The sequence below is a fragment of the Neofelis nebulosa genome, chromosome 2 (genome assembly GCF_028018385.1).
Source record: "Neofelis nebulosa isolate mNeoNeb1 chromosome 2, mNeoNeb1.pri, whole genome shotgun sequence".
Lineage (NCBI taxonomy): Eukaryota > Metazoa > Chordata > Mammalia > Carnivora > Felidae > Neofelis > Neofelis nebulosa.
This window is the reverse complement of record NC_080783.1, coordinates 218,068,281-218,085,708: the sequence shown is the minus strand read 5'-3', so window position 1 is coordinate 218,085,708 and position 17,428 is coordinate 218,068,281. Positions and strand designations below refer to the sequence as shown.

At 60.1% G+C, this 17,428-nt stretch overlaps 2 protein-coding genes across 6 annotated transcripts; both read left to right on the top strand.

Moving 5' to 3' along the window:
- The first annotated feature begins 354 nt into the window (after nt 1-354).
- Nucleotides 355-8,174, top strand: PHF13 (PHD finger protein 13). Its single transcript, XM_058719264.1, has 4 exons — nt 355-700; nt 3,102-3,203; nt 4,480-5,014; nt 5,533-8,174. Exons 1-4 carry the CDS (start codon nt 662-664, stop codon nt 5,757-5,759), a joined length of 903 nt encoding a protein of 300 aa, XP_058575247.1. The 5' UTR covers nt 355-661; the 3' UTR covers nt 5,760-8,174.
- A 960-nt stretch (nt 8,175-9,134) lies between these two features.
- On the top strand, nt 9,135-16,949 carry THAP3 (THAP domain containing 3). Of its 5 annotated transcripts, none has more exons than XM_058719253.1 (5): nt 9,135-9,255; nt 12,231-12,423; nt 15,425-15,487; nt 15,849-15,947; nt 16,355-16,949. In XM_058719253.1, the coding sequence occupies exons 1-5, from the start codon at nt 9,182-9,184 to the stop codon at nt 16,484-16,486; spliced, it is 561 nt and encodes a 186-aa protein (XP_058575236.1). In that variant the 5' UTR covers nt 9,135-9,181; the 3' UTR covers nt 16,487-16,949. The 5 variants fall into 5 exon arrangements, with proteins under 5 accessions (XP_058575236.1, XP_058575234.1, XP_058575235.1 ...); XM_058719251.1 differs by having other exon boundaries at nt 16,226-16,949; XM_058719252.1 differs by lacking the exon at nt 15,425-15,487 and having other exon boundaries at nt 16,226-16,949.
- The last annotated feature ends 479 nt before the right edge of the window (nt 16,950-17,428 follow it).

The following is a 17,428-nucleotide window of genomic DNA, read 5'->3' as shown; positions in this document are numbered from 1 at the left end:
CCACCCGCCGAGGCGACCCCCGCCCCCGCGGAGACCGCGGCGCTACCGCTCGCGCCGCCCCTCCCCCACCGCCGAGCCGGAGCAAGCCTCCGCACCTCCCCCGCTCCGGCAGCCTCAGGTCCCGGAGACACCGCCCCCAGAAACCGGGCAGTCGCCGCGGAGCTCTATGGGGGTTGTAGTCCGCGAGGAGGACTTTGTGCGCCTTAGAGGCGGAGCTGGGACCACTACTCCCACAATGCCCCGCGCCCGCCCCCGCGCCTTTGGCTTCCCGTCGCCCACAGACTACATCTCCCGACAGCCCTCGCGGCTCTCCCGCCCTCCCTCCCGAGACACGAGCCGAACTGGGCGTCAGGTCGGGGAGCGGGTCGGGTTCCCGCTCGCCGCCGCCACCGCCCCCCGCAGCGACTCTCCCGCCTCTCCCGCCGCGCCGGCCGCAGGAGCTGCATCGCCAACTCTGCTCGGCCGTGGAGCCGCCGGCCCGGGAGCACAGAGCCCGGGACGCAACACGCCGAACCCCTCATCACCTCCAGCCGGTGCGACCCCTCCCGGGTCCGCCCTCGTTCTGCGCTGCCGCCGGAGCCCCCAGCCCTGAGCGGCTCCGCGGCCCGGCGCCCGCATCCCGGCCCCTGCACTCCCGTAGCCGCCGCCCCCCACCCTGAACATGGACTCCGACTCTTGCGCCGCCGCCTTCCACCCGGAGGTGAGTGAGGGCTGCGTCCGGATCGCCCCTGACCACCCCCACTCCAGTCCTGGCGCTCCCCGCAGCCGGACCCCCGCCGGCCCAGCGCCGCCCTCCCCTCCCCCGGCCTTCCCTCGTCGCCCCCTTGGGCGCTCAACCCCGCCCCCCACTCGGGCCCGCGCCCGGTCCTCCCAGCCGGCCCTCGCCTCGGCGTCCCTCCCGCGGGCGTCCGCGTCTTCCCGGCGCCCGCTTCCCTCGGGTCGCCGCGCCCACCCCTCCCCGGCCTCGCGTAGCCCCGGGACCTGTCTGCGCCCCCGGCCCCTCCCCGCCGGCTTGGCTTACTCCTTCCCCGCCCCCGGGGACTCGGTCCCAGCCGCCGCCTCGCGTTCCCGCTTCTCGGACGAGCCCCCTCCCCCCCCTCCCGGAGGGGCTCGCGGTCCCCCTCGGACCGGGACTCCGCTCCGCGCGCCCCCGCCTGCTCCCTTAATCCCCAGGGCCCGGTAGTCCGCGCCCCGCCCCCTGACTCCCGCGCGGCCCCCGCCCCCTCCGGCTCCGGGGGCCTACTCCTGCCGGGTCCCCACCCCCGCAAACACCCGAATCGAGCCCCCCACCCTCCGCGCGCTCTCCTCCCCCTCCGGGGCCCCCGCCCCCCGGCCGCGGGCTCTCTCGCCCCGCCCCGGCTCCCCCTCCTTCCGGGGATCGGCCCTCGGTTCTCCCGGGCGGCCCCTCCGGCGCCCCCGCCTCGGTCCCCTCTCGCTCCCGAGGTCCGCCGGGCTCGGGTGCGGGTCCCAGCTCGAGCGGGTGGGGGAGGCGGCGCCGGGCGCGTTGGCTCGTCGCGCTGCTGCCTTGGGGGTTCGCGGGGCCCACCAGCCCCGGACCCCGAATCCTGCCCGGCCTCCCGCGCCCCCTCCCCCGCGGGATGGGCCCCGCACCTTCCGGGGCCGAGTGTCGGCGGGGGGCGGCTTCCGCGGAGGGCGGGGAGGGGGCCGCACCGCCATCTGCTTTTCCTAAAGGCGGCGGGGCGGCGAGGCGGGCGGGCGCGGTGGGGGCGGCGCGGGTCCCTCCGCCCCGGGCCCGAGGGCGCCGCCGCCTTGCGCTCCGCGTCCAGGCCCCTGACCCACTTTTGCGCGTTCCCCGCCGAAATAAAAGTTCGCCCCGAGAGTTTGAGGGCCGAGGGCCGCGGCCCTCCCACCGTGGCCGGAGCGCGGGCGGTCAGTGCTTCCCGGGGATGGGGGCAGGGTCTCTGCGCTGCAGGAAATGCCGGGTACCTCTCTGAGGCCGGTGCTCCGCCGACCTGCGCGCCCCTCGGGTCCCAGCGGCGGGGTGGGGGGGGGGCGGAGGGGGAGGAGGGGGGTCTGCTAGAACCAAGTTGAAAAAATAAGCGGAGCCTTCGGAAGGAAACCTGAGGGCGGCGCGCCGGTGCCGCGCCGCTTTCTGGGCCCTCCGTCCTGGGGAGGGGCTGGGCTGGGTCCAGGAACCCACCCCCCAGTTTCCTGTCCCGCTTTCACCCTAGCAGGGTAGGGGGTCCCTGGGTTCTGGAAATGGGAGCGGAGCACGTAAGGATGGGGTTGGGGTGGGTGCTAAAATGCCTGAAGGAAATCTTGGTAAATAAGCTAGCCGAATAAACCAAAATAAAGGAGAGTTGTTTTGCTTTTTAGCAAATAAGGGTTTTCTCCCCGAGCTGCTCTTTTTCGGGGAGAAAACCCCTTCTTGTTAAGGACGTTTCTAGATTGAATGGAGACAGGACACACAAGCCAAAATCCTCTAGTATTTCATCCAGTATTTCTTCTCCCTGTAAGTTAAGCCTAGCAAGAACGTTCCTGGTTTAATTTCTGAGTCGGGGAGCATTTGGGTGCTGGCCCCCTGGACGCTGGGTGTTGCAGCAGCGGAGGGCCGAGCGGAAGTGGCCTCTCCTGGAGGAGAGCGCCCAGGAGGAGGAGGAGTTCCTCCCTGGCTGGGGAGGGGTCAGACCTGAGTTGAGTTCTGAAGGGTACGAAGTAGTTGACTTTGAAATCACTTAAAAATATTTGGATTACAGCTGCAGCTGGAGTTTATTTTCAAAATGGAAAATCTGTAGCAAAAACAATTATTAGAGCTCCTGATAGGCCTGGAGACAGTGATAATGTTGGAAAATGCCACAGGAGCACAAGAAATAGATTCTTGTGCATGTTGTTATCTGCCCACCAGTGCCCCAGTGTTTGCCCTTGGCAAAACACCACAATACCCTTCTTTCAGTCTCCTGAGTACAGTGCTATTTCTCGGACCCAAACCTACCTTATCTTGTTTCTGGAGCGTTTGTAAATCTAGCCGTGTATTTTCAAGTGGTTGACAAGAACATCTCCAGCTGGCTTAGTTTTGTTTCTGTGGTTCCATCTCCAAGTGCCTACTTTCAAACACACCCCGTTTTCTCGCCTGCTAACAGGAGTGCTCCCCCAGTTACAAGAGGCGCAGGACTGTGGAGGATTTCAACAAATTCTGCACCTTTGTCTTGGCCTATGCTGGCTACATTCCTTATCCGAAGGAGGTAATCTTCAGGGCCACCCTTCTTGCTGGCAGTGAAGCCAGTGGCAGGGTGGGGGTCTGGAACGGGTGGGGTGGGGGGACTTCAGACGGCTGTCAGGTAGAAATCTTTCTAGGAAACTTAGACCTGTCTGGGAGGTGGTTTCTAAAACTCGGATAGAAAACATAGGCTTGTCTAGAAATGATTTAATGAACTTTAAGCGTTTGCTTGCAAATAACATGTTTCACGTCCGCCCGCTCTGAATGTCCGGTGCGGATGCAGTGCCTACAGTGGCCGAGCAGCATTCTTGGTCTTTATGATCCATGAGACAGGTGCTGTTGTTTGTCCCCATTTTAAAGACGAAGACGCTGGGGCACTCCTCGCCCTGGGTTCCAGGCTAATGACAGTGGCAGAGCCTGGCGTTCAGCTGGACGGTTAGGCCCGGTCTACACTGTTCTTCTGGTGAGCAGCTCTCCACTTGCTTTGCACGCCATGTTACAGTGTCTTCAGGGACTTGTGGCCCAAATCCCGTGTTTTAAGGGATTTCTTTTCTCCTTGCTAAGTAACTAACGGGCAGGACTGAGGACCACCATGGTCATGGTGTTCAGGTTTGTATTGGACAGGTCTCAAAAGAAAGGAAAGTTTATTAAGAGGTCAGAGTCCAGCATTGGCTTATCATTTCTGTTTGCCGTGGACGTGGATAAGTGTGTCTTTTGTACCACGCAGAATGTTGCCACTGTTTGTAAATAAAATGCTTGACTGGTCTGAAGGAACCACAGAGATTAGCTCATGGCTTTGGGGCTATGATTACCTACTTTGATTTTGCAGTATTTGGGGGGATGTCTCCAGTTTTGAAGAAGAGTGTCAGGAAACTCCCAAAACTAATTTAAATTCGCTTAATTAAAAAAAAAAATACACCCCTCGGGAGCACAAACAGACAGGAGATCTTACAATCGGGGAAAGATAAGGGGGTTTGAGAGTGAGAGGGTGTCCTTGGCACTTTTCTAGATACTTACTGGGCATCGAATGAGTTCCTGGCTCTGGTCCAGGGGCTGAGGGTTCAGCAAGAGGAGGTTTTCCTCCTCGGGGGTTAACGTTCTATCTGGAAGGTCACGGTAGAGTGCTCATGACACCATTCCTAAAGAGTACTGCCTGTGAGAGCCGAGAAGGCCACGGTTCTGATAGCCCTGGTCTGTGGGCCTGACCTGACCTGGCTGCGACACTCTGCCTGTGGCTAGCTCTTGTTGCCGGGGACCGGCCGAAACACTCGGACCCCACGCCTGTGCTTCTGTCCTTTCAGGAGCTCCCTTTGAGGAGCAGCCCCAGCCCTGCCAACAGCACCGCTGGTACCATCGACAGTGACGGCTGGGACGCTGGTTTCACCGACATGGCGTCCGCGGTACCCTTGCCGGTCTCTGACCGCTGCTTTGGCCACCTGCAGCCGAGCCTCCTGCAGCGAGCCAAGCCCAGTAACTTCTTGCTGGACAGAAAGAAAACGGACAAGCTGAAGAAGAAGAAGAAGAGGAAGCGGAGGGACAGTGATGTGCCTGTGAAGGAGGGGTACATGGGGAGCTTGCTGAAGCTGGAAGCCGCTGACCCATATGTAGAGACCCCCACAAGTCCCGCCCTGCAGGATATCCCCCAGGCTCCCGGCGACCCCTGCTCGGGCTGGGACTCTGACACTCCTTCCAGTGGATCTTGTGTCACGGTGTCACCTGATCAGGTCAAAGAAATAAAGACTGAAGGCAAACGGACTATTGTCCGGCAGGGAAAGCAGGTGGTGTTCCGGGACGAGGACAGCACCGGCAATGATGAGGACATAATGGTGGATTCGGGTGAGTGGTCCCCGGAGGAGTGCCACGCGCGTGGCGGGTGGTCCGAAGAGCAGGGGATGGAGGCAGGAGTTTTGGAACGGTCCCTTCCTGGCAGTGTGACAGCAGAGTGTGCCCCGCCATCTCTAGGGAGGAAGGGAGAAGAAGGTGGACACTGAGATGTTTAGGAAGTGGTGGGGGAGGGGGTGATTGCGGCTGGAGACAGCTGAGATTCCAGGACAGGCCTCCAAATACAAAAATAATCTAGCTTCTAAGTCCACCTCTCGTGGTTAATTCCTGGTGCCACACATTTCAGTGGCTTCGTTCACGCATTTGCTCCGCTTTCAGAGAGGGGAGCACTGCCTAGGGCCCTGCCGGTCTGATAGCCCTGCCCTTAGTGCAAGTTGAAGTCCGTGCATTTGGTGAACATCAGGCTTGACTGCACTCAGCTGCCTGGACCCACTGGAGGAGCGGGTGGGATGGGGAGGGGTCGCAGGAAGGTTCTTCCCCTCCCCTTACATGTGTCTCCCTCCCCTTTTCAGATGACGACTCCTGGGACCTCGTCACCTGCTTCTGCATGAAACCGTTCGCCGGCCGCCCTATGATTGAGTGTAATGAGTGCCACACCTGGATTCACCTGTCCTGTGCGAAAATCCGGAAATCCAATGTTCCGGAAGTGTTTGTCTGCCAGAAGTGCCGGGACTCCAAGTTCGACATCCGCCGCTCCAACCGTTCTCGGATGGGCTCACGGAAACTGTTTCTGGACTGACTGTCGGTGCGCGAGGAGACCATGGGCGAGGAATCAGAAGGGACGATGGGCTTTTTGGCCCGTCTCTTAGTTGAGCACAGAACTCTCAGCTCTGGTGCGGGCAGACCCCTGCCATTCAGGTGCCTAAGCAAAAGGACAGGCTGTCCAAGGTATACCCTGTATATAGCCAGTGACTGAATAAAATCCTCGTTGGCCAAAGCTGCTGCCAGAGCCGTGTTCTCTGCAGTGGAGGTGGACTCAACACTCAAGTACAGTGGGTTTGGTTCAGCTGAAAAGGAGGGTACGTGGTAGTGGCGAACCCTTGCTGTCATTTTGTTAACAAGCTCCCTCCGTTGGGAACGGGTGCGAGCTGTTACCCGCTTCCGCTGTCTCTGGAGAGGAGATGTTCGGTTTCCCGGGCCTGTTAGTGAACAGCCATACGTGTAAGCTTTCTCTCGAGTGTAAGTCTTTGACCATAAGTGTCTGTACAGCAACCATCAAGCTGCCCCAACCTTCGTGGTCTGCCCTCTCTCCCTGCTGTGGTTGCTGCTGTCGTCCCCCCCCACTGCTGGCTGCCAGCTAGAGTCCTCCGGTCTTGCTCTGGGAGGAGCCCTGGGGCGGGGGCCAGCTAACGATCCCTAGGTTTCTTTCTGTTTGTTAAAAGGGACAGTATGTGGCCACTTCTCGGTGGAAAAGGGGTTGGTTGGGGGGGTTGAGGTGGCCCGTGTTCATAACTCAGTTTCCTGTTTTGCACGATGTAAAAAACCTGTCTTTTTGCACGATATAGCCAAAAGTATTGGCAGTTTTCTGCCTGGGTGCCCTTTTCGGTTGGTGGATGAGGTCCTGGGGTGCCCGGCAAGCTGTTCTCCAGCGAGAGGGCCCTTGGATTCGGTCCTCCTCTTTCCCTCACCTTACTCCAGTAGCAGCAGGAAGGTTAGGCAGTCACTGGGGAATGGTGTTCCTCTACATAATGAGGTAAGGAAAACTTGAGGGGAGGCCTCTCCTGTGGTTGATTCTCAGTATGCTCTCACACAGGCTGGCCTGCTGGTTTCACAGGGCAAGGTTAGGATTTGAAGCCTTTTTTTTTTTTTTTTTTTTTTTTTGGTTTGAATTGGTGTGTGAGTGATAGGGTAACATTGGTCTCCAGGAATATACCATCGGACGGTGCAGACTTCCTTAGATCTGAACCAGGACCCTGGACTGGGGAAACTCCTGTGCAGGCCAGCTCTGGAGAAGCCAGGGAGTTTGCGCCTGCAGCTCCACAGGGCTCTGCTCAAGGGCAGGGGACACTGGTGACTCTGGGGCCTGGAGGGAGAGGAAGGCTTCCGCTTTCTCCGAAGTTGACAGTGCTCTTGAGCAGTTCAAACACTCTTCTCAAAAATGTTTTTTTCTGTAAATGGATGGGTGTGTTTTCATACACATTGTTTCTTGTGAAGCATGAAAAGGGAAGGATGCCCGACTTGGTGGGTCATACTTACATTTACAGTGGGGGGGGGGGTTGTCTCTATGTGGCACCCTTGTGTGGGGCCACCACCATCGGGGACTCTATTTGTGTTCTCTCCCTTAGGCACAGTGGGGGGAGGTTGAACTCGAATTGCTAATCAGAGCCCATTTTCTGTGCTAGTATCTTTCATGCTTCACCAGCCAACTGCCTTTTGTTTTGTTTTGTATTCTGTTGCGCATATTAATACAGAAATAGAAATAGTTTCTGAAACCTAGTTTATTGTGAAGATCCCCAAGGGGGAAGTTCTGCTGTAGAGAAAAATAGTGAGAAGCGGGCTTAGAACCAGCCTTTTCCCCAGACAACTGTCTGGCTCTGATGAGGGCAAACATCCAGGAAAAGTCGGAGAGGAATTTGCCAAAGATCTGCCCCATGACATTGCCTGTCCAGTGTCTTCACCATGAGAATAGCCAAAGTTCCAAAGTGTTTTTTTTTCTTTTTTTTTAAAACTCCACAAAGTTTTAAAAGTGCATTTAAGAATATGTGTGATTTTTACAGTGGGACTACCAGCCTGGGCGATTGCTGTATTGCTTTTAGAAGGTTCAATGCCTGGTGACGCCTCTGGAAGGTACTTAATACTCATTTTGATCTGTTTCCTTCATTTCCTTTTTGTTCTTTTAACAGATCGATCTATCCCTGTGGGTGGTGTCTAGGAAGTCAAGACACCTTGGTTTTTGTGTTAGATTGAGCTGGGCAGCTGCAATCAGCTTTATGCAAATTAGGCATGGCCCATCTAGGGGCTCCTGGTTGGTGGCTGATAAAGGGAGGGGAGGGAAAGATGTCACCCCAAAAGTAAGCCCCTCGCATTGGCATTGGCCAGGCCAGACACTTAACATCGTTTACATGGTTCTGTGTAATTATAAAGTTTATGTGTATAAAGCGAAGCTGTTTCTGTGAAACTGTATATTTTGTAAATAAATATATTGCTACTTTGAGGTTCCTGACTAGCTTCAGGTGTTTGTTTTCTGTGCTGAAGGGCGTAGCTGTGGCTGCCCCCCCCCCCCCCCCCCCGACGATGATCACACAGAGACTTGGGGAGGTGAAGCCTGAGTTTGGTTTGGCAGGATGAAAAGTGCCCACAACGCTTCATATACCTCTCTAGTAAATTCTCCAGAAACAAACCGCAGTATGAATAGCTTTCACCGTTTCATCACACTGTGTGCATCAGCCTGAATCCCCGTGAGTGGCTACCTGCTTTGTAAAAACTGCAGCCTCCCGTGAGGTTCTGCAAGTGGGTTTGCAGTCTCCCAGGGGTGCTCATCCTGCCCCTTTACGCTCTGGGGTCCCCATAGCCTGCTCCTTCTGTCCGCTGTGTCTGCCTACCTCTAACAGACCCAACTGGTGGTCAACTAGTACCTCCAGTGACTTTTGAGCAGCCCAAATCTACGTTATTAACACCCGTTAAAACCTTAGAAATGCTGGCCAGCTTGGGCCGCGAGCCCTTCTCTGGTTTCCAGGTGTCCAAGGCTGTTTGGTGGGTGTGTCTTGATTCTTCAAAGCAAGGAGGTGAGGACCACGGGCTTTTTCGCGAATGGGTGGAACTTGCACCCGCGGCGCTTTTGGGGTGTCGGGCCTGAGCTGGGTCCGGGCGCACTCCCTTGACGGGGTACCCCGGAGCCCACCTGACTCTAGCGAGGCGGGCGGCAGAGAGACCTCGCGAGGCGATGGCCCAGGAGCCGAGCAGAGGCAGGCCCGCCTCCGCCTCCCGGCGGTCCCGCCCCGCTCCCTGGCTCCACCCCGTCCACAGCCCAGCTCTTGTCCGCGAGCCCGGCCGTGCCCTGCAGGCCCCGCCTCGCCACGGTCCCCTCACTGCCCGCTGGCCCCGCCCCGCCCCGCCCGCAGGCCAGGCTTCGCCCCGCAGGCCCCGCCCCGCTCTCTGGCTCCGCCCCACAGGCCCGAGGCCGCCATCTTTGTTAGGGGCACCTGGGTCTGGTGTTTGGCGATGCCGAAGTCGTGCGCGGCCCGGCAGTGCTGCAACCGCTACAGCAGCCGCAGGAAGCAGCTCACCTTCCACCGGTGAGGGGCGGGGGCGCCGTGGGGCGCGGGGGCCCGGCCGCCGACACCCCTCGCCCGTCCGACCGGCCGCGACCCCCCGCCGGAGCCCAAGGCCTGGCGCGCTGGGCGGGGACGCCGGAGCCTCTGCCCGGCAGCCGGAGAGGCCCGAGGGCGTGTAGCGGGGCCCTTCGCAGAGGGGCCGGCGGCCCGGGGACCGGCGGGGTCACCGGCGGCCCTGTGCCGCCTTGGCCGGCCTCGGCGCGTGGGGAGACTGTCGGAGAGGCTGAGCAACCTGCTGAGGGCGCATCGGGAAGGTCTCGAGCAGAGGGGTCCGGCGTGGGCCGCCCCTCCCCAGGCCGCGCCCCGCAGCCCCTAGCACCTTCTGCAATTCTGGTGCCTGTCGTCCCCGGGACTTGGTCTTGTTCGCGGGTGCATCCTGGAGCTTAGGTGCTCAGTGTGTACTGGCTGAATGCATTTCCAAATGAATGAGTGATGGTGACGGCCATCGGGTTTGCCTTGAGCTGGCCCCTTCTTAGCCCTGGCCAGACCTCCTGTCGTGAAGGGAGGGTGGCGTGCGGGAGTGAGAACGCTCCAGGGTGTCGGGGGAGTGGGGTCTGTCGCCGCGCTCGCAGCGTGTCGGGCCCGGTGGGGTACCGGCTCCCTGCCCAGGAGAGCTCAGGTTCCAGCCACTGCCCGTGTTTGTGCTGCCTTTCGAGCACGACCCCGGGGCCAGCTGGGCACACTCTGCCCCCACTTCCTTTCCTATTATCATTTTCCTTTTCAAAGTAAATCTTTTTATTGAAGCGTAAGACCTACAGAAATGCGCACAAATCGTCCGCAGTCCGGCCCTTTCCACGAAGTGAACGTGGCGTCACTGCTGTGATTCATAATCTCACCAGCCCCTAGGGAACCCCCAGCCGCACCCCCTCCCTCCCCTCCTTCCCTCTCATCCCCAGGGGTGACCCATATCCTGCCATCTGTCAGCGTGGGGCGCTTTGGGCTGTTTTGAACTTCACACGTGGACTCCACTGTGCTTTTCTTGCGTCTCCTGCTCTGCTCGCCGCTGGCTGTGAGCCGCCCGCATGGAGCGCAGTGCCTTCCTCTCCGTCTGGAGCAGCGCTCCGCTGAACGAATATACCAGCATTGACCTGTTCTACAATGAAGGGCATTTGGGTGCCTCCGGTTTTTGGCCATTTCAAGCACGTCACCGTAGACGTTGCCGGGACAGGTCTTCCCCGTGCCCGTATCTGTTCCTTTCAGCCGGGCTTACGCCTGGAGTGGACTTGGTCCGATTCTCCAACTCATTGAGGCTCTTGCCGCGGCCACTCCCACAAAAGTGCCCTGCCAGGTCCCCAGTAGCCCTTGGTGGCGGCCATCCTCATCTGCAGCATTTGGCCCAGCTGACCACTGACCCCCGTGACACTCTCCCACTTGGCTTCTAGGGCACCCCATGCCCTCTTCCTCTGTCACAGTGTCCCTTCTCAGACTCCTTTGCTGGGTCCTCCTCATTTCCAACACTAGCCTTGGAGCCCTTCGGGGTGAGGGCCGTGGTCTTGTACCCTCCCCATCCCCTCTTACTCCCCAGGGCTCCGATCTCTCCCAGGCTTATGGCTTTACCACCCTTTACATGGGGATGGCCCCCACATTGACATACGTCCTCTGACACGTGTCCCCCACCACTCCAGCGGGGACATAAAGTCACGTTTAACAGTTAACATAGAGAACCAAAATTCTGGTCCCCCAAACCTGCCCCCTTCCCCCTACAGTACCTCCCTCTCCCATCTTAATCCATGAAACTCCTTCCTTCTCTTTATTTTATGGCCCACAGGCAAACCTTGCCACACAGCTTTCAAAATACATCCCAGCTCTGCCTGCCTGTCACCGCTCTGCTGACATCCTGGTCCCGGTCACCAGGTGCCCTCCCTCTGCCATCACCCTCTGCCCACAGCCCCCACCCCCCTCCCACCAACTGCCCACCTGCCAGCCAAGCCTGCCTCTGACCACAGCCCCATCCCGGTGCCTTTGCTCTTAGCCCTTCCCTCAGATATCCGCGGGCTCACGCTCCTGCTTCCTTCCGCTTCTGCTCAAAGGCCGCACGGTGAGGACCTTCCCAAGGGCTGGGTGGCCGCTGTGTTACATTCAGGCCTTATCTTTTTTTTTAAGTCGATTTTGAGGTGGAGTGAGGGGCAGAGAGTGAGAGGGAGAGAGAGAACCCCAGCCGAGCTCTGTTCAGCACAGAGACCGATGCGGGGCTCGAACTCATGAACCGTGAGATCATGCCCTCAGCCAGAATCAAGAGTCAGATGCCGAACCGACTGGGCCACGCAGGTGCCCCTCGACCTAGTCCTTTCCTTCCGAGTGGCCAGCCGGGGCCTGAGAGCTGTGGTCAAGGCCCCGGGGGCCGTGCCGCTGTCGCTCAGGGCCCCCTCCGCGCCGGCTGAGAGCTCTGGCCAGGGCACGGAGGGCGGCCGCAGGTGCAGCGGCGGAGGGGGTCAGGGGCTGTGTGGGCGGAGACTTAGAGAGAGAGGGACTGGGGCACGCTCACGAACAGCATCACCTCACGTCTTAGGAAGCCTTCCTGACCACTTCCTACTCTTTATTCCTACACAGTCCAGATCTGTTTGGTTGACCGTCTGTTTTCCTATTCTCGAAGGTTGGCTCTATGAGGGTGGGACTGTCGTATTCATTCCTCCCTCCCAGTGCCCGGGGCAGGGCCGCACGTGGCACGCTCCTGAGGGAGCTCACATGGGCTCACCCTGCAAGTATACCCTCAGAAGGTTTTCTGGCCACGTTCATGACCCCAGGTTTCCTACTAATGATGCCATAACCGGCCCTGACAGAAGCCTCCAGAAATTGGATGTGGTTTAACAGAGTGAGATTACGGGATTTTCCAAGCTGTCTGCTAAAATATCTCGTGGGATTTTCAGAGTTCAGAAGTCTACAGGGCCCACATCAGCTTTGCAAGTTCCTTCCTGTCTCCCTCCTTTGCCTCCTAGGTTCCCGTTCAGCCGCCCGGAGCTGCTGAAGGAATGGGTGCTGAACATTGGCCGGGGCAACTTCAAGCCCAAGCAGCACACGGTCATCTGCTCCGAGCACTTCCGACCTGAGTGCTTCAGCGCCTTTGGAAACCGCAAAAACCTGAAGCAGAATGCCGTGCCCACGGTGTTTGCCTTTCAGGACGCCGCGCAGGTGAGCACACGGGGGACCGCCCAGCACGCGGGGTGGGAGCGTTTGCAGGGCCAGCAAAGGTGGAGGCTGAGAACGAGCGAGCACAGTGCCGTCAGGCCTCCAGGGTTCAGAGCCCAGGGGCCCTGCTGGCCATCACCTTTGCTTTAGGTAATGTGCAGTTTGGAGCCCCTTTAAAAATGGATCATGCTTGGGGCGCCTGGGTGGCCGAGTTGGTCAGGCGTCCGACTTCGGCTCAGGCCGTGATCTCATGACCTGTGGGTTTGAGCCCCCACATCGGGCTCTGCAGTGAGTGTGGCGCCTGCCTGGGATTCTCTCTCTCCCTCTCTCTCTGCCCCTCCCCCGCTCTTGCTTTCTCTCTCTCAAAAATAAAAAACTTAAAAACAAATATATATACATATATATATATATATATATATGTATATATATCAATCTTTGCGACCAGAAGCTGTTGAAGCAGCTGACTGGTGGGTGTGCCGAAAAGCTTGGTCCTCGATGCGTTTCACGTGTGCTGGGCTTGAGGCCGCACGGTGAGGACCTTCCCAGGGCTGGGTGGCCGCTGTGTTACATTCAGACCTCACGCTTTTGTTTTTTTTTTTTTTTAAGTTGATTTTGAGGCGGGGCGAGGGGCAGAGAGTGAGAGGGAGAGAGAGAACCCCAGCCGGGCTCTGTTCAGCACAGAGACCGATGCGGGGCTCGAACTCATGAACCGTGAGATCATGCCCTCAGCCAGAATCAAGAGTCAGATGCCGAACCGACTGGGCCACGCAGGTGCCCCTCGACCTAGTCCTTTCCTTCCGAGTGGCCAGCCGGGGCCTGAGAGCTGTGGTCAAGGCCCCGGGGGCCGTGCCGCTGCCGCTCAGGGGCCCCTCCGCGCCGGCTGAGAGCTCTGGCCAGGGCACGGAGGGCGGCCGCAGGTGCAGCGGCGGAGGGGGTCAGGGGCTGTGTGGGCGGAGACGTAGAGAGGGACTGGGGGACACGCTCGCGAACAGCATCAGCTCGGGCCGGTCGGGGGGTGGCAGGGGCCGGATGGTGCCGGGCCTGGATAGACCGTGGCTTGTTGGGGGAGGCGAGTGGGGACGCGGCTGTGGCAGGCTCCCTCCGGCCGGGGCCTGTGGTGTCGCAGGAAGGTGCAGGTGGTCGCGAGAGCACGTGGACTCTGCAGACCCAGGAGGTGGGGCGGGGGGAGGGCAGCGCTTGCCGAGCCCCTGGAGGGTGGGGCTCCCGGATGAGGCGGGCCCTGTGCACCCTGGAGTTTGATTTCCCGGCGAGACACCGAAGGGCCGTGTCTGGTGGCGCGGGACGTGCAGGTTCGGCTCAGGAGAGAGCTCGGGGACCGTGGGACGTCGCGGCCACGAGGGGGATTATACTGAGCTTCGTAAACCCCAGGGGTGTCCCGAGTCCCGGAGTGTGGGCCGCACAGCGGGCACCTGTGTGAACCGGGAAGGCAGGGTCGTGGCGGAGCAGAGCCGAGGCCGACCCGACCGCTACGCGTGCAGCGGCTGCTCCCGGGAGCGGGAGGGAAGGGAGTTACGGGGTGAGGACGTGTGAACCCGTGTGCGGCCGTGTGCCCGGCAAGCCCCGCGTCGGGGCCTCTGCCCTCACGTGCCCTGGAGGGACCCCCCGGCCGCCGTGTCCGTTGCCCCCCACTGGCCTTCCTTCCCTTTGGGCCGGCTCCCTCGGGCACCACCACCAGCTGCCGCACTCGGCTGAGGGCAGGGATTTGTTTCCCCAAGAATGTGGCCTGAACAGACTAGGTTCTTTCTTTCTTTCTTAAGTTTATTTTGAGAGAGTGAGCGAGAGCGCGAGCTGGCATGAGCGGGGGGTGGGGGTGGGGAGGGAATCCCAAGCAGGCTCCAGGCTCATCACGGAGCTGACGCGGGGCTCGAACTCACGAACCCCGAGGTCATGACCTGAGCCAAAACGAAGAGGCAGACACTTAACCGCCTGGGCCACCCAGGCGCCCCACAAAGTAGGTTCTCCATGCGTGTCTGTTTTTTTGTTATTTCAGCATGGAAGGCCGTTTATTTTTGTTTGATATATATTCAATTTTAACTGGTAAGAACACTTAACGTGTGATCTACTCTCTTGACAGACGTAAAAAAAAATTTTTTTTTTAACGTTTATTTAATTTTGAGACAGAGACAGAGCACAAGCAGGGGGAGGTGCAGAGAGAGAGGGAGACATAGAATCCAAAGCAGGTGCCAGGCTCCAAGGTGTCAGCACAGAGCCCGACGTGGGGCTCGAACCCACGAAGCATGAGATCACGACCTGAGCTGAAGTCGGACGCTTAACTGACTGGGCCACCCAGGCGCCCCTTGGACAAACTTTTGAATGTACAACAGAGTACTGTTAACCACGGCACGATGTTTGTGCAGCAGAGTCCAGAATTTCGTCATTTTGCTTGACCGAAACTTTGTGCCCTCTGATCAGTCACCTTCTCCGTCAGTGCGTGTCGCTGATGGGAGTTTGACAGCTTCGCACGCGTTTGTGGTAAAAGGTTTGCCCCTGAAGTGACATTACAGTTTAAAGCTCGGGGGACGTCTGTGAGCCTGCCCCTGGGTGCTGTCCGTGCCCGGGGCCGGAAGCTAGCGTGGGCAGCTGGTTCTGGCCCCGTGGCCGGTGGCTCGGCTCCGTGGACGCCCCGGGACTGGCCGCAGGCCCTGAGTCGGATGTTGTCTCCTACGTGGCTGCCACTCAATGAGCCAAATGTGAGTCACCTACTACCACGCGCCTAGCATGTCAGGCCCTGGGGTGACACGTAGGAATTCGGTCTGTGGCTTCACGGGGCCTGTCCATGGGCCTCTGACCTAAGATTCGGGGAGAGAGAGAGAGACAGAGGTGGTGACGACAGCTGGGCCCGGTTCAGAGGGTCGTTTGAACACTCAGGGCTGAGCAGCGGGGACAGATGCACGCGGCCGGGCGCCCGGTGGGGTTCTCGGGGTCTCCTCGGCCTCCCAGGAGCAGAGTCCGGGGCCTGTGTCCACTGCTCTGTCTCTTGCAGCTGGTGAGGGAGAACACGGACCCGGCCGGTGGGGGTGCAGATGCGGACCCGGAGAAGGAGGAGGTGAGTCCGCACTGGCACCCCCAAGTCAGGACCCCGGCCTCGACGGGGACACTGCGCGGCAGCACCTGCCCCCGGGCTGGCCTGCAGGGGTCTGTCGCCTGCTCCGCGGAAGCCAGGGTTGAGGATTCCAGGTTTTCCTAGAAAAGGGGAGGCGGAGCCTCCCGGGCCTCCTTCCTGTCTCACTGCGAGCATGGCGAGCATGGCGGCGTGGCTCGTGCCCGATTTCCGAGGGTCCGAGTCCAGGCCCCGAGGGGCAGGCTGGCTGTTAACTGTTTGCACCGGTCCCCTGGCCGCGGCCGTCCCCCGGGACGGCGTGAGGGGATCCCGGGTGTGCTGCCCGCTTCCGCCCTGCTGTCCCTAGGTGGTCTCCGAGGCGGGGCCCGCGGAGTGTGGCCTGGGGAGGAAGACGGATGCCGCCCTCGAAGCGCTGCCCCCGCACGCTGGCGGCCCCGTAGAACAGGTAAGATGCGGGGCCCTGGTACGAAGGCAGCGTGTGGTCGCTCGGGCTCCGCACGGGGGTGGGGGATCCCTTCAAACAGAAAGAAGCAATCCGGTCCCTAAGTGGGAGCCCCACAGCCTGCGGCCCCGATCTCGGACCCTCCGAGTAGAATGGGCAGGTGGGGACGTCAGGGGTGCTGTGGCATCGAGGGCCGGGCCGGGCCGGGCCGTGTCCCCGCCCGCCACGGCCCCGGCTCTCGGCCCTGGGACCCGCCTCGCCTTCACGCGCTGTGTCCTCAGGTCTCGCCGCAGAGACCGCAGGGAAGCCAGGCGCCTGGTCAGCCGGCCAGCCCCGCACAGCCGTCCGATCACAGCTACGCCCTTTTGGACTTAGATGCCCTAAAAAAAAAACTCTTCCTGACTCTGAAGGAAAACGAGAAGCTCCGAAAGCGCTTGAAGGCTCAGAGGCTGGTGATACAGAGGATGTCCAGCCGCCTCCGCGCCCACAGAGCGGGCCAGCCGGGACTCCAGGCCAGGCCGCCGCCAGAGCAGCAGAGCTGAGCCGCACGGCCAGGCTTTCCTGTCGGAGCCTCTCTGGGGGGGTGGGACGGTGGCTGTGGGGCGCTGGCCGCGGACCTTTCAGTCCTGCCGCTGACAGGCAAAGGGACAGTGAGGCGTGCCGGGTCAAGCCCGTGGTGAGGAGCCCGGGCCACCTCAGGGGAAGTTTAGTGGCGTCAGCCCAGGACAGGGCGGGACCGTGATCAAGAGGAGCTCGGTGCTCCCGGAGGTGACAGCTGTCCTTTCGACAAAAGCTTGGGTGGGGGTCTTCAGAGCCACTGCACGGGGCGCCCCCGCTGGGGAGCAAGTGCACTTCCTGGCGGGGCAGCTGGGCCCAGGCCCTCGGTCACCTGGAGGACGGCGGCTCCGAGTGGCTGGGACCCGCCTCCGAGATCAGGCGTGCCTCCTTCCTCCCTTGCCCGGCCCGGTCTGAGCGAACGACATAATAAAGTGTCTTCCTACGCCACCGGTCTTCCTTCTTTACTTGAAAACCAGTGTAGGAGTTCTGTTTCCCGAGAGCCTAGGTTACACCAGTTTGCTTTCACAGTCGACCTGCATCAGTACCTGCTTTCGCTAACCTAAAGAGGTCGGAGGAGGATTTCCACTCTCGCGAGAAAAGGCGAAAAGCAGAACTAGCCACCGCTGTTGGTTCTGCACCGGGCACTGCCGGGCCCCTTCCCCGGGAGCGAAGCTCGGCTTCGAGCTGCCGAGCACCCAGCTGTCTGCGAGCCTCTGTGCTTCAGCTCGATTTTATGCGTCCGTTAGTAAGATGTGGCCTAAAGTATCTGAAAAACCTGGGATGGTTTTTTTGGACCTGGGAATGCTCAGAACGTTTCCTACAAACGAACAGTAATTGCCTCTTCGCTTTATGCCACTGTGGCTTAAGGAAGGTTTCACAGGAGGGCTCTGTGTTCAGAGCGGTGGGAAGAGACCTGGAGGCGCTAG

Excerpts from the sequence above, each read along its gene's own strand:
- PHF13 (XM_058719264.1), top strand. The coding sequence starts at position 662 with ATGGACTCCGACTCTTGCGCCGCCGCCTTCCACCCGGAG. Across the intron at positions 3,204-4,479 it reads ACATTCCTTATCCGAAGGAG|GAGCTCCCTTTGAGGAGCAG; the intron begins GTAATCTTCAGG and ends CTGTCCTTTCAG. Across the intron at positions 5,015-5,532 it reads GGACATAATGGTGGATTCGG|ATGACGACTCCTGGGACCTC; the intron begins GTGAGTGGTCCC and ends TCCCCTTTTCAG.
- THAP3 (XM_058719249.1), top strand. The coding sequence starts at position 9,182 with ATGCCGAAGTCGTGCGCGGCCCGGCAGTGCTGCAACCGCTACAGCAGC. Across the intron at positions 12,424-15,424 it reads CCTTTCAGGACGCCGCGCAG|CTGGTGAGGGAGAACACGGA; the intron begins GTGAGCACACGG and ends TGTCTCTTGCAG. Across the intron at positions 15,488-15,848 it reads CGGACCCGGAGAAGGAGGAG|GTGGTCTCCGAGGCGGGGCC; the intron begins GTGAGTCCGCAC and ends TGCTGTCCCTAG.